The 13451-nt window shown below is 40.9% G+C and overlaps 1 protein-coding gene across 1 annotated transcript in view; it reads right to left on the bottom strand.

Moving 5' to 3' along the window:
* Positions 1–6593: 6593 nt before the first annotated feature.
* The window catches only part of ACADSB (acyl-CoA dehydrogenase short/branched chain), a 29005-nt gene continuing 22147 nt past the window's right edge, over positions 6594–13451 (bottom strand). The window contains exons 10-11 of the mRNA XM_089668942.1: positions 12662–12761; positions 6594–11616 (exon numbers count right to left, since the gene is read on the bottom strand). Of these exons, the coding sequence (XP_089525068.1) occupies positions 11546–11616; positions 12662–12761 (171 nt within the window). The 3' untranslated portion in view covers positions 6594–11545. The remainder of the gene's footprint in view (positions 11617–12661; positions 12762–13451) is intronic.

Here is a 13451-nt window from a genome sequence, read left to right as displayed (position 1 = left end):
AAATTCTGACCATATATTGCTTAGCACGGGGATCTCCTATAATTGTCTGCTCCATCTATTGGCCATAATGCAGTATTTTCCTGAAATACTCCAATTAGGAAAACTATCACAATACGGCCACTAGATGGCTCTGATTTGCAGACACTTCCTGTCTACATGCATTTACTCCAGTGATGAGTGCATGGCATTTCTGAGGGTGGATCTCCTGATGGTGACAAAAGTGGACCATGGCTGTGTAGTATGTGCTGAAACATCCAGTTGCTATCTCAATCAGAAGACCTTTTAACAGGGTGACAATGCAGGAGCATAATTGGAAGCCTGGGAAAGAGCTTGTCAGCCTACAATAGGAAGTGCCCAAATAAGAAAGTTCATGGCCCTTGTTTATTCATCAGGTAATTGAAGCTGCAGATTTACAAATATTGAACATGACTTTTGAAGTTATGGGAACATGCTAAAGCTTATATGAAATGTTCATGACTGGGTATACATATACTCTAACCACTTGCCCTCCTGAGGATTTACCCCCCTTCCTGACCAGACCATTTCTTGTGTTACGGAGCTGCGTTTTTTAACTGAGAATTGCGCGGTCACGCAACGCTGCACCCAAATGACATTTATGTCCTTTTTTCCTCACAAATTGAGCTTTCTTTGGTGGCATTTGATCACATGTGCATTTGAGTTTTTTTCACTATAAGCAAAAAAAGACTGACAATTTTGAGAAAAAAAACAATATTTTGGACTTTTTGCTATTAAACATGTCCAGTAAAAAGAATGTAAAAATCAAATTTCGTCATAAATCTAGGCCAAAATGTATTCCGCTATGTTTTTGCTAAAAAAAAATAAATGCTAATACGTGTAAATTAATTGGTTTACGTGAACGTCATAGTGTTTACAAATGGCGGTATAGATAATTGGATTTTGCTTTTTCTACTAGTAATGGCAGCGATCAGTGACTTTTAGCAGGACTGCGGCGGACATTCTGACACTGGAGGGAACTAACTTTGTGTCACTGACACCCCAGTGACACCAACACAGTGATCAGTGCTTAAAAAAAGCACTGACACTGTTCTAATGGCACTGGGCAAGAAGGGGTTAATGTGAGGGGCGAACAAAGAGTTAACTGTGTGCTGGAAGTGTTTTATATGGGGTGGGGGGTGTGCTTTACTGTAAGCACACTGATTGGAATGGCTATACTGTGCACAGCCATCCCGAGCAGTGTGCTCAAGCTGACAGGGAGGAAGATTGTTTGTAAACAATCTTCCTCCCCGTTGGAGATGCTGGTAATCACTGGGCGCGGGCGGGATATTACCAGCCGGGACCTGGTGATTGACATCTGCGGCCACGAATGGCGGCGCGGATAGGCCTCGCGCGCCCCCTACCTGGACATGCAGAATGACGTATATATACGTGATCCTGCACACAGGTGCCGCCCTGAAGCATTATATCTGCTATAGGGCGGTCCTTAAGCGGTTAAAATGGCTTCCTCCACTTCCTCCAAATAAAACTGATGTATGTACTAATGTGAATGATTGTGGTCGGGGCATTAGACGGCTAGCTGCTTTCCTTACATTGTATTTAAAATTTACACTATATTGCCAAACGTATCTGGACACCCCTCCAAATCATTGGATTCAAGTTCTCCAATCACCTCCATGGCCACAGGTGTATAAAATCAAGCACCTAGGCATGCAGACTATTTCGACAAAGATTTGTGAAAGAATGGGTCGCTCTCAGGAGCTCAGTGAATTCAAACGTGGTACCGTGATAGGTTGCCACCTGTGCAATAAGTCTGTCCATTAAATTTCCTTACTACTAAATATTCCACGTTCAACTGTTAATGGTATTATAACAAAGTGGAAGCAACTGGAAACAACAGCAACTCAGCCACGAAGTGGTAGGCCACGAAAAATTACAGAGCGGGGTCAGCACATGCTGAAGTGCACAGTGCGCAGAAGTCGCCAACTGTCTGGCGAATCAATAGCTAAAGACCTCTAAACTGTGTGGCCTTCAGATTAGCACAACAGTGTGTAGAGAGCTTCATGGAATGGGTTTCCATGGCCGAGCAGCTGCACCCAAGCCTTACATCACCAAGTGCAATACAAAGCGTAGGACACAGTCACGTAAAGCACGCTGCCACTGGACTCTAGAGCAGTGGAGACGTGTTCTGTGGAGTGATGAATCACGCTTCCCTGTCTGGCAATCCGATGGACATGTCTGGGTTTGGCAGTTGCCAGGAGAACAGTACTTGCCTGACTGCATTGTGCCAAGTGTAAAATTTGGTGGAGGGGGGATTATGGCATGGGGTTGTTTTTTAGGGGTTGAGCTTGGCCCCTTAAATCCCATGAAGGGAACTCTCAAGCGTCAGCATACCAAGACATTTTGAACAATTTCATGCTCCCAACTTTGTGGGAACAGTTTTGGGATGGCCCCTTCCTGTTCCAACATGACTACGCACCAGTGCACAAAGCAAGGTCCATAAATACATGGATGAGTGAGTTTGGGGTGGAGGGACATGACTGGCTTGCACAGAGTCCTGACCTCAACCTGATAGAACACCTTTGGGATGAATTAGAGCAGAGATTGCGAGCCAGGCCTTCTCGTCCGACATCAGTGCCTGACCTCACAAATGCTCTTCTGGAAGAATGGTCAAACCTTCCCATAGACACACTCCTAAACCTTGTGGACGGCCTTCCCAGAAGAGTAGAAGCTGTTATAACTGCAAAGGGCGGGGCCAACTCAATATTGAACCCTACGGACTAAGACTGGGATGCTATTAAAGTTCATGTGCGTGTTAAGGCTGGCATCCCAATACTTTTGGCAATATAGTGTATAGAAGTACTGAAAAACAATGTCACACCATAGTCTCCAAGTTTGTGCACTGTTAAGGACTAGCCTAAATCAGAAATCACTTGCAAATGTAATTTTAAAAATGACCTGCATACATACCTATGTTCCCCAGCTATCTTCTAAGCAGTCACATGATGCACTCTCCTCTTCCTGTTCTGTTCTCTGGTGGTGGGTTGTCCTCAGATTTCACCCAATCACTCTTGTTAATGTGGATGCTAAAATACTGGCCAAAGGCCTTGCTATCAAATTTAACAAATACATCAATCATCTAGTGGGGAGCTATCAAATAGTACCACTCATGTAAATATACACATATTAATTTACAATATCCTCATAAAAAAAAAAAAAAACTCCAGAAAGCAAGTGATGGTCTCCTTTGGAATCCAAAATGGGTTTGATAGCGTTGAGTGGCCCTACATGCTTGTATCATTTTGTGCCTTTTTGGTTTTGGTCCTAATTTGCTTAATTCAGGGGGGTGAAATTTCTCTATATTAACTCGTTAAAATTGAGGTGATCAATTCCATATCCAATCCTTCCCCAATATGCAGGGAAACAAGACATGGATCTTCCCTGTTCCCAATCCTGTTGGTCTTGGAGATGAATCCTTTGGCAACTCTGGTTCACAATTCCAGGGAGATCCAGGATCTCCAAATTTCCTTACTGGAAGAACGGATATTGTTATATACCGACAACACCCTCTTATATTAGCAGACCAAAATATTTCTCTCATTTGCTGGAGATTTTTCAGAGGTATGGTATGCACTATGGTTTTCATCTTAACTAAAAGTCTGTACTGTTCCCTTTATGTCAAGACCTAGTTCAGTTTGTGCTCCTCTCTTCAAGACTGCGACCATACAATTCCCCCTAAATAAATTACATCACTAACAACTCTCAACTACCTATACTGAATCTTCAATGTAAGAATGAGCAGTGGACGGATCTCTCTTTACATGTAATAGGAAGTTGACCTTCTAAAAATGATTTTCCTTCCAAAGTAAATGTATAATCTGTCTAATATTCCCTGCTCAACACCCCTAGCCCTGTTCAAGCAGATTATTAGTATTCGATTTTCCTTCATTTGGAAGCACTCCAACTCTTAGACTCTTTTTGCAAGCTCCCAATTACCACAACAGAACGCAGGTCTGGCGTTCTCTAACTCATATTTCCTAACCTGCCACACAGCTAGTGACTATACATGATTGGCTGATTCCTAACCATAATAATGTCTGTGTTACAACAGGGTTACAACTTCCATTTGAGTCAATGCGCAGTATTGCTTACAATTAGGACAAGGTACTTCCTTACTCAGAGCTTTGTTGAAACTCTCTGTATGTGATTAAGGCTTTTTCCTTAGAATTGTACCTACTTTTCCAATAACCTTCTATGGTCTAGCCCACAGGTGTTAAACTCACGGCCCTCCAGCTGTTGCCAAACTACAAGTCCCATGAGGCATTGCAAGATTGACAGTTACAAGCATAACTTCCAAAGGTAGAGGCATGATGGGTCTTGTAGTTTCACCACCAGTGTGACACCCCTGGACTCTAGCCCATCTTTACCTAAACTACTTACAGTTCCAAAAGTACCATAGTGGAGCTCCTCTGGCATAAAACTTATTTATCCAATATAATTCTGGAGACACAAAAGGAGGTTTGGGGTTGTTAAAAAAAAAATAAACCTTTATACTCGCCTCAGTGAGGAGTCTCCTGCTGGCTCCAAGCCCAAGAACTGAGCAATCACATGACCGCTGACCATCTCAGCTCTAAGCAGAGACTGATGATTGTCGCTCTCTGCTCTGCCTCTCCAGCGCTCACCTAGCAAGGGGCTGGGAACAACTGGCTCCAGGCTCTCAGCCACGCTCTGAGACACTGAGTCAGCTGCCAATCAGACATCTGGAAGAATCCTGACAATATGGACTGGATCCTTTCAGAGCGGCTCTGTGACATCAGATGACAGTGGATGTTATACCTGCTGTTGGCTGCTTCTGGGTCACAGGAGAGCACAAGTGAAGTGACGTTTTGGCCATACAAAAGTAATTTATTGAACCTCCTAAATTTGAGATTAACGATCTCCAGTTGTAGCATGCAGTCTCAGTGCAACTTTGCCTACATAATATGGCTCTTCTATAACTGAAGTTGGAACAATCCTTTTCCAACCTAGTAAAGTCAAACTGCTATCTAAATATTATTATGCATTGAATAGTGCCTCCAGACCTAGATTATGTAAATCCATAGAGAAATAGTGCAATCAATTACTACAGCCTACAGACTAAGACTGGCAGCAATTTGAAAACACATCTATAACTATGCTACCTTCACCAACTTTATTACACCCCAGTAAAATTCGTAAACCAACACTGCTTCCCTCTTGTTATGGTTTTTGTGTATACCCAAAGAAAAAAACAATGGATTTTCCTGGCATTGAAGGGGAACACACGTATTTCATAAAATATTGTATTTTATAACATCCAAATTAAAATAAATATACATTAGGCCGAAGCCACCAAGTTCCCATGAGGACTCATGACCACACCATACAACTATATATTTAACCAATTAGTCCAAGTGCAATTTCAGTAAATATTAGTGAATTAGCAGTAGCATTTATCATCTAAAAATGTGTGTACTATTTTTATTGTGGCTTCGGCCTAATGTATATTTATTTTAATGTGGATGCGATTAAATACAATATTTTATGAAATAGGTGTGTTCCCCTTCAATGCCAGTAAAAGTAAAGAACGTTGTTCTTTTTTTTGGGTATGCATTCATTATGGATGTGGCAACCGAGCGGTATATTCTATTATGGTTTTCGTGATTGTGGAAGAAGGGGACTTCTTCCATTCTCTATGACAGTGGTCTCCAAACTGCAGCCCGGGGGCTGGATGCGGCACTTTGCTTGCCTTTACCTGGCCCTTGAGGCACTTTTCTTCCCACTGATACAAGACACTATTCCTCCAACTGACACCAACAATGGGGCATAATTCCTGCTATTGATATCAGCAGTGGGGCTCATTGACATCAACAATGGGGCCCTATTTCTCCCATTGACACCAACAACAGGGCACTATTCCTCCCACTGACACCAGCAATGGGGCACTATTCCTCCCACTGACACCAGCAATGGGGCACTATTCCTCCCCCCTATTACCAAAGATGCATTGTTTACTCCCACTGACACTAGGACAGTTTCAACTCCCAATGGCCACACACCTGCCCCCCTAAAGTCTGAAGGACAGTAAACTGGCCCTTTGTTTAGAAAGTTTGAAGACCCCCGCTCTATGATCTTGTCGATATATTCCGCAGTTTTGGAATAAGGTCAACACTTCTACTGATCACATGCTAAGACTTAAATATATATAACCCTAAAATCTTACTCCTAGGCAAGTCTCAAGAGATACAACTTTCTAAAGAAGCTAACCTTCTGTGTGCCTTGTTCTTTTAGGCAAAAAAAAAATCCTTTTCATCAGGAAAAAAACATCTTCTTTCCTGTGCCTATTGGATTGGAAGAGACTGATAAATGCAGATCTGCCCTTTATACATTATGAATTATGAACTTAGGGGTCTCTGGATCAGTTCCACCTCTACACTCCCTTTAAATGGACCCAGGAGCATCCTTGTTGCATATAATCGCCTAGCCTTGTGATATATACTTTCCCTGTATGGCCATCTTCCTTTTCCTTAGGTGTTGTATCTCTATAACCCAATTCTATTATTTATTTCATGCAAGAACAAATAAAAATAAATGCAAGATTGTTTTAATTTGAGAGACTTTTATTGTTTCTGTATTTCATGATTAAAAATGCAAATAAAATCATCTTAAAAAAAACAAAAAAAAACAAAAAGATAAAATGTGCGCACTCAATTTTTACAGGCTAACATATACCTCCTCCATGTATTTTTGTAAGCGTGAGCTGAGAGCAAGTGTTAGGAAGAGCCCAGACAGTTCCTGCCCACTGCTTGACTTCATGTTCATAACACATGCTGTCTCCTAGCTCCCGAGTGTGCAAAAGAATGCCATAATTTAAAAGAATTAAATAAACATTGGGCTCTGTTGCCAAATTGATAACTTTAGGTAAAAAATGCAAATACAGACTGAACATAGGGGTCATTTTTAACAATATCAAACTATCAAATGGCAAATGTATGCTTTTTTTTTTTTTTTTAAGGAAAGTGTAGTTTCAAAAACTACTAAATCATATATAGAGCTGATTTTTTTTCTTTTTAGTTTGGGATGCTGAGGAACGGTTGCATTGTTTTTCCTGTCTGCATTCTATTGGGAAGTTCCCCTTTCACTTCCGGTCTCAAGACAACAGGAATTAAGATCAGATCTCTGAAAAGTAAGGGGTATTCTTCTATTCCTGTTCCAGTGACAACTGAAAAGCTTGGATTTTCCCCCACTTTTAGTTCCAGTGACAATGCTCCAAGAATGAATAGAGGGAATGAGAGAGAATCTCCCTAACAGGGACAACAACCACAATAAAAATCTGACAGAGGTTCTAACCCTTCCCTACTCTTTTCAAAATGAAAAAAGGGGCTTGAGGTGCACCTTACATCTGCATAAATATATTGGAGCACAATCCTGAAAAGTGGAAAGCATTTCATTTGCTATAGCCAAACTTTGGTTCCTCCACAAGCACCAAATTTACTCTAGAAATCTGACATGACCCCAGACAGATTGATCCTGGGTGAAATGGACAATTTCAGATTTCACAGCAGCACAAATAAAAAACACCCAGTTATTCTGAACATGAATACCTATACACACATGGTCATAAAAACACAACTTCATCAATAACATTTAATTTATTCCTCCATATACAAAAAGGTGCTGTTTAAGAAAACATCATTGCTACATTAATAAACAGATTTTTCTATGTAACCTCATTCACCGTGGATACACATTAAAGTGGTTGTAAACCTCAGACATGAAATATGAACAAAGTATATCCCTCTATAGTGTGTACTTGTCTCAATCCAGAGTACTAAGTGTTATTTCTGTCTGCTGCCTCTTTCCCCTGCTGTCAGCATGAATCACTTCTGACAAGTTTTCCTGACACCAAGAGAAAAATGGTGACAGGGGGAGGGCACAGCCTGTGATTGACAGCCTCAGCTCTGTTCCTGTGTACTGTGTGAAGGGGGGTGTGTCCTTTCCTTCCAATCAGCTCTCCTCACTGATGTAACTTCACCTCTCTGCCCCCTGCCTTCCAGAACTGACATCCTGTGTAAATGCTGCACTCTGAAATAATATAGGGGGCAGACAGCTGTAGATAAACAGGTATAACTTATGTAGGAAGCGTTGTTCCATCTCTGTATATCACCTGAGGCCAGTCAATTCACTGGGTATATGTAAAGGTTTACAACCACTTTAAGAAATGCTCCAGTCCAGCGCAGCCCACATCATGTAACAAATATCCTTACTGCATATACTTTGGACTCGTTCACACCACACAGTACATAACATGTGAAATCTCACGGTCATGCACTGTAATGAGTTGTGATAATCTGCAGCGCTTGCCCTTTCGTCTCTTACTATGTGATTTTTTTTTCGCACTGCAGTGCACGTTCATGCACTTACAGTGAGTTGGAAAATGCTGCGATGCACAAAAAATGCAACGTGTCCTGTGTTTTTAAATGCTAAGCTAAAACCATGGGACATTAAGCAAATTGGGGGAGATTTACTAAAATTGGTGCACACAGAATCTGCTGCAGCTGTGCACAGTAACCAATCAAATTCCACAATTTATTTTCAAAGCTTAATTGAACATGTTGAAGTTAGAAGCTGATTGGCTACCATGCACAGCTGCACCAGATTCTGGGTGCTCCAGTTTTAGTAAATCTCTGTGTCAGAGTCACTGTAAGTCGCATGATTTCAAAATCAGCTTTGATGTGACTGGGGGGGTAAAGGTGCAAATCATCCAAAGCAGTTATACCAGTTACAGGGGATTTCTGAGTTTTTTTTCTCATGAGGCATTCAGTGGTAAGTTATAGAGCTGCTAGCCCAATCCTACACCAGGGTTGCAGTGTATTATTGAAGTCTCATTTCTTCTGCTGCATTCTATGAAATGTTAAAAGCAGGGACAGTGAGATCTCCTTGTATTAACCAAATGTAGGGAACATAGTAACTCAGATATAAGGATTTTACAATCCAAAAGGGTTTTAAAAAGCAGGTAGGTATTTATTATGCTAATTTGACTTTTGGTGGATTTACTTGAAAGTGCACCTGTCACTTATAACCACTAAAGGGTGAAGCAATATTCAAGAAAGTACAAGCGATCATCTCTCAGTGAAGGAAGATGGATCATCTTCCTGTGAAGTCACTGGTTTCTAGGTAGTTGATAGGCCAAATATTGGGTAAACATATACAGTCATGGCCAAAAATACTGGTACCCCCTGCATTTCTGTCAGATAATGCGCCACTTCGTGGAGAAAATGGTTGCAATTACAAATGTAATTATCATGTTTATTTCTTTTGTTTGTATTGGTATGACACAAAAATGCAGAGAAATAAAAAGCCAAATCTGACACATTGCAAAACCCCAAAAATGGACTGGACAAAATTATTGGCACCCACAATTTAATATTTGCTAGCACACCCCTTGGAAACAATAACTGAAATCAATGGCTTCCTGTGACCATCAATGATTTTCTTACACCTCTCTACTGGAATTTTGGACCACTTTCCTTTCACCAGCTGCTCCATGTCTCTCAGAATGGAAGGCTTCCTTTTCCTAATTGCTGTTTTGATATCTCTCAACAGGTGCTCTATGGGATTGAGATCTGGACTCATTGCTGGTCAGTTCAGTACTCTCCAGAACTTTGTCTGAAACCATTTTTGGGTACTTTTTGACATGTGCTTTGGGTCATTGTCCTGCTGTAAGACCCATGACCTCTGACGGAGACCCAACGTTCAGACACTGGGCCCTATATTGCACCCCAGAAATCTTTGGTAGTCTTCAGATTTCATAATGCCATGCACACGGTCAAGACATCCAGTGCCTGAAGCAGCAAAGCAACCCCAAAACATCAGTGAACATCCACCATGTTTGACTGTATTATTTACTTTAAAGGCCTCATTTCTTTTTCTGAAAACAGTAGAATGATGGGCTTTACCAAAAAGGTGTAATTTAGTTTCATCTTGCAAGAGCACATTCTCCCAAAAGGATTTTGGCTTCCTCAGGGAAATTTTGGCAAACTCCAATCTGTTTTTTTTATGTTTCTGTGTCAGTGGGGTCCTCCTGGGTCTCCTGCCATAGTGTCCCTCTTCATTCAGATTGCGATGTAAAGTGTGAGCTGACACAGTTGTACCCTGTGCCTGAGGATCAGCTTGAATTTGTCTGGAAGGTGATCGAGGTTCTTTATTCAGCAAACAATCCTTCATTGCAATCTTTTATCAATTTGTCTTATTCGTCCACGTCCAGGGAGATTAGCTACAGTGCTATGGGCTGTAAACTTCTTGACAATGTTGCGCACAGTGGGCACAGGAACATTAATATCTCTGGAGATGGACTTGCAACCTTGAAATTGTCCATGCTTTTCCAATTTTTGTTCTCAAATCCTCAGACAATTTTTGCTGCTCTTTCTCTGGCACACAGGGACACACAACAGAAAGGTTGAGTCAATTTTTCACCATTTTAACGGTTTGCTGGCATGATTTCTATATTGTCAGCACCTGTTCTTTGATATAGGTGAGTCTAATTACAAATTACAGGAGCATCACAAACTTGGAATGCAATTATTTCTTACAATTTTGAGAAGGTGCCAATAATTTTGTCCAGTCCATTTTTGGGGTTTTGAGTGGAATGTGTCAGATTTGGCTTTTTGTTTCTCCACTTATTTGTGTCATACCAATACAAACAAAAGAAATAAACATGAGAATACCTAAACTTTTGTAATTGCAACAATTTTCTGGGCGAAGTGGCACAGTATCTGACAGAAATGCAGGTGTGCCAATATTTTTGCCCATGACTGTTGTAAGGCTGCTTTCACACTGATCTATTTTTCTGCTGTTTTTGCTTTAAAAAAAAGCAGAAGAGAAATGCATAACCATTAAAACCTATGGAACTCATCACAGTGGTCAGTTGAGGGTGCTCCTTTACTTCTGGAACTTTGGTGGGGAAGATCTCTGCACCTGACTTACCAGCACAGATAACATTCATCTGAAGAAGGGATGGTGCACTAAAATGTTTCCCTCACAATATCTGAGATTAGTAATCCCATTACCAGCTGTAGAACTTCCAGTATCTTTCGATACCATTTGGAGAAGGTTTTCCTGTTGAAATAATATTACAGAAAATGCAACAGGAGGAGACTCATGTGTAGGGAGGTAACTGTATGTACTCCTTCAGGAGGATCTTGCCAATGAAACCTCTGAGAAATATACCAAAATGGTGAGTGTTACCTTCCACCAGTCTACTCCTGTGACTAAAATATATATTTTTTTGCGGACTGACCCTTTAGAGGCACAAGTGTTTGAAGGGTGTAGTGTGTTCTTGGCATTGGACTTCCCTGATAATTGCTTCTTTTTGGAACCCTGAAGAACACTTAAGAGCTCAGAGTTGGACCTAAGTAGTAGTGTCAGTGCTTTCTGCATAATCCAGCATTAATACTCATGGATTATAGAGAGGACATTCATGGGTATCTGAGAAGTGACTTCTCACGCGGAATCGGAGAGACCCTGGTGACAGATAACACATTCCTGGTCTTCAGTATTCCTGATCGATAAACTTGGCAATTGTGCTCAGCTGGATATTAGATGTTCCCTCATAGATTGTACCTAGAACATCAAATGTACACATTCTCAGTAAACATGTACTAATATCATATAATTAACATTTCTTAATGAAGAAATAACATATGCTGGCATGTTATGGGATCACTAAATTTAGAAGCTTCTTCACACAGCTTCATGAATGTGAATATTTTGAAGTAAAATGTGTAAAAAAGCCAAAGTGTTAATCCCAGGTAGAAGTAGCCTTTCTTCCCTCCTGGGCCATATACAATTTCCAGGGCAAAGATATGTCTTCCAGGGGTGCTGTGTAGGCTCTGTTTACACGCTCCTCAGCTATTCTGAAACCCAAGTGTCTTGTAATGACACAAAGCTTTAAACCAGGAGGGAAGGCAACAGGTAGACACAGTCATTAGTTTTTCCTGTGATGATGATTTTGGTCATATTAAAGGCCTGTTCTTGTCATCTACTCCTCCCTGTTGTTGGGCTGTTACCATGGCATCAGTAGGTGGTTAGATCCCACATGAGTGATATTCACAACTTTAGCACATCGGTATAAGGAAAAATCTTTCACAATCTAACTTTTCTATTGCTTTATGGCAACATGCACATATATAAGGGTGGAGTTTACTGGTATAGTATACAGCATGATCCTTCATAGAATCACCAAATTCTTTAAGCCTTGAAAAAAAAAATAGTCCTGCATGCCTTACCTTTCCTCATCCTTTGCAGTGTCTTGTTTGTGTCAAAATTACAGGTGCACCTAAAACGGCTACTCACAGTTTACACTGTGTTCTTTTGCGGTTAGTTGAACCTATAATTTACAGTAGCCAGTCACATGACCAGGTGCCAAGGCTAAAGTTAATAATGGCTGATCCTCACCCCCAGCAGAGATCGGTTTCTACAGTGAAGCCGAGAATTCTAAACACTCTGCTACTGATTATTAGTTTTAGGGGACATGAAAACAATAGATCTGTTATAATAATATGTCCAATTAAAATCCTGTCCCTTTTCCCTTTCAGGGCAAAGTAGCAGGTTCTCTTGATAAGGCCCCCCCCCCCCCCCCCGCATCTACTATTATTATGCATCTTACCTATCTTGACATCCCGGTAATATTTTTCTATTGGATAGTCTTTGGTGAAGCCAACACCTCCCATCCATTCCAAACACTTGCTGGTTGTCATTGCTGCCACCTAAGGAGATAAAATGGTCATCAGGTTGTGTGATCGGTCATAAAATTGATGATTTCAGGAACTTCAACTGGGGGAAAAAAAGAAGTATCAGGCTTTCTCTAAGGCTGCATACCTCTACAATATATATATTAGGGCCAATGCTGACAGCCTTGGGGCTTATATTGATCTCATGAGTTTGACACACCTCTGCGATCATTCCGAATTCTTTGACAAGTGCATATGATCTGTAATTGTTCACTTTGTTTAATCGCTTCCCATCCGCCCTATAGCGGAAGTACTGCCACAGGATGGCACGGATGCGCAAAATCACATATACATCCAGGTGAAACTCAAAAAATTAGAATATCGTGCAAAAGTTCATTTGTTTCAGTAATGCAACTTAAAAGGTGAAACTAATATATGAGATAGACTCATTACATGCAAAGCAAGATAGTTCAAGCCGTGATTTGTCATAATTGTGATGATTATGGCTTACAGCTCATGAAAACCCCAAATCCACAACCTCAGAAAATTAGAATACTGTGAAAAGGTGCAATATTCTAGGCTCAAAGTGTCCCACTCTAATCAGCTAATTAAGCCATAACACCTGCAAAGGGTTCCTGAGCCTTTAAATGGTCTCTCAGTCTGGTTCAGTAGGAATCACAATCATGGGAAAGACCGCTGCCCTGACAGTTGTGCAGAAAACCATCA

The sequence above is a fragment of the Staurois parvus genome, unplaced genomic scaffold (assembly GCF_062004578.1).
Source record: "Staurois parvus isolate SC_StPar_1 unplaced genomic scaffold, SC_StPar_1.0 ptg000009l, whole genome shotgun sequence".
NCBI classification, from domain to species: domain Eukaryota; kingdom Metazoa; phylum Chordata; class Amphibia; order Anura; family Ranidae; genus Staurois; species Staurois parvus.
This window is presented reverse-complemented; position numbering and strand designations above follow the sequence as displayed.